Source organism: Corylus avellana, chromosome ca5 (genome assembly GCF_901000735.1).
Source record: "Corylus avellana chromosome ca5, CavTom2PMs-1.0".
Lineage (NCBI taxonomy): Eukaryota > Viridiplantae > Streptophyta > Magnoliopsida > Fagales > Betulaceae > Corylus > Corylus avellana.
In genome coordinates, this window is record NC_081545.1 from 12,129,129 (window position 1) to 12,130,804 (window position 1,676).

The window sequence follows — 1,676 nt, forward strand, 5'->3', positions numbered from 1 at the left end:
CAAAATTTTTTTAAAAAAAAATTAACTATTAGCATCCAAACCAAAGTGGACGTTGATAGTTAACCATTAGCGTCCACAAAGTGGACCCTAATGGTCAAATTTTTTTTAAAAAAAAAATTAACTATCAATGTCCAAACCAAAGTGGACGCTGATAGTTAACCATTAGCGTCCACAAAGTGGACCCTAATGGTCCTAAAAAATTAAAAAAGAAATAATCTGCGATCGATCGCAGTACCAGTAGGTTTTCGACATTTTGCGATCGATCGCACTTGGAGTGCGATCGATCGCAAAATATAAAAAACCTACTTGAAAACCCTCTGGTACTGCGATCGATCTCACTCCAAGTGCGATCGATCGCAGAACCAGGGAACTTTAAAGCATACTATTATCATTGCTAAGATTTACCTTGTAGCAAAATGACACTTTTCTTATCTCTCTATTGGAGTACTACTTTGTGGCTCTAGTTCCTTTATGGCAACAAATATTAATTTACATAATTCACCAACTTTTTTAGTTCTAAAAGACTTTAAATCATTCCAAAGAAATGTAATATTTTCCAATTATCAACATGAACTCAGCTTTGGGTTCTGGAGATAGACATTTTTTGGTTGAATTTTATGATCTTTTTTCTATTTGTGGAAATGGATATTGGGGCAGGGCAAAGCATATCAAGTCATCACCACGTGTTAACTGCAATGATGATAAACTTGCTAAAAAGCTAGAAAAGCTGAAGGTGGGAATATGTAATATTTCTCTTCCAACATCAAAGTGTAAGTTCATAGTCAACTTCTTCAAGCAATCTCCAAGACTATTCGCTTTAAATCAAAATATGACTGTAAGAGAACTAGCAATAACAGAAATATTATAACTGAATAAAATAAAAACTGCTGAGCTCACATCTGCTTTTTCCATCAGAATCACCCCCAGAGGAAGAAGTGTGAGGAACAGCTGCTGAGTCAGGCACATCCTCAAGAAGGGTCTGCAAGGAAGGTGGACGCGAAGTGCTTCTTGCAGCAGCAGCAAGAGAAGCAGCTGATAGAACTGGATGATCATTGTGCTCAGCATCATCATCATCATCACTAACAGCCGATACGCCCAAACCAGCAATAGCAGCCGTTGTGAGAGATAGATCCTCCTCCCTAATAATGTGCAAAACACGCCTCACAATATGACCGACAGCAAGCTCTACAATTATGTACATAACATATTATCATAAGAAAACAAAGATAGATCTTAACACTCCATGTAAGTAAAAAATAAAAAAAATAAAAAAGAAGAACAAGAACAAGAACAAGCAAAGTATCCCTTCATGATAACCATTCTATTCATGTGATTGTACAATATCCATAACCATTGTATTCATGTGATTGTACAATATCCATCAGCAATACTGAAGAATCAGACAAGGATAAGGAGCCCGATTAAGTAAGCATTTTAAAACTACAAAACTATAGTATCACATGTTTCACACATCACACATCAAATTTAAGAATAAGTAGCACTGCTATTCATATATTAAAGTATAGAGGATAACTTATATAGGGAGGTTGCACAAAAATCACCCTTTGTGCCACCAATAAGGAGTTGACACATCAGCTAATTTCATTAGACTTATACTACAAATAAAAACTCAACCACACTAAATTATACTATAAAAAAATTAAAAAATTAATTTT

The 1,676-nt window shown here is 35.0% G+C and overlaps 1 protein-coding gene across 1 annotated transcript in view; it reads right to left on the reverse strand.

Moving 5' to 3' along the window:
* Positions 1-615: 615 nt before the first annotated feature.
* Positions 616-1,676, reverse strand: part of LOC132181781 (uncharacterized) — a 9,957-nt gene continuing 8,896 nt past the window's right edge. The window contains exons 3-4 of the mRNA XM_059595014.1: positions 898-1,139; positions 616-815 (exon numbers count right to left, since the gene is read on the reverse strand). Coding sequence (XP_059450997.1) covers positions 616-815; positions 898-1,139 — 442 coding nt within the window. The remainder of the gene's footprint in view (positions 816-897; positions 1,140-1,676) is intronic.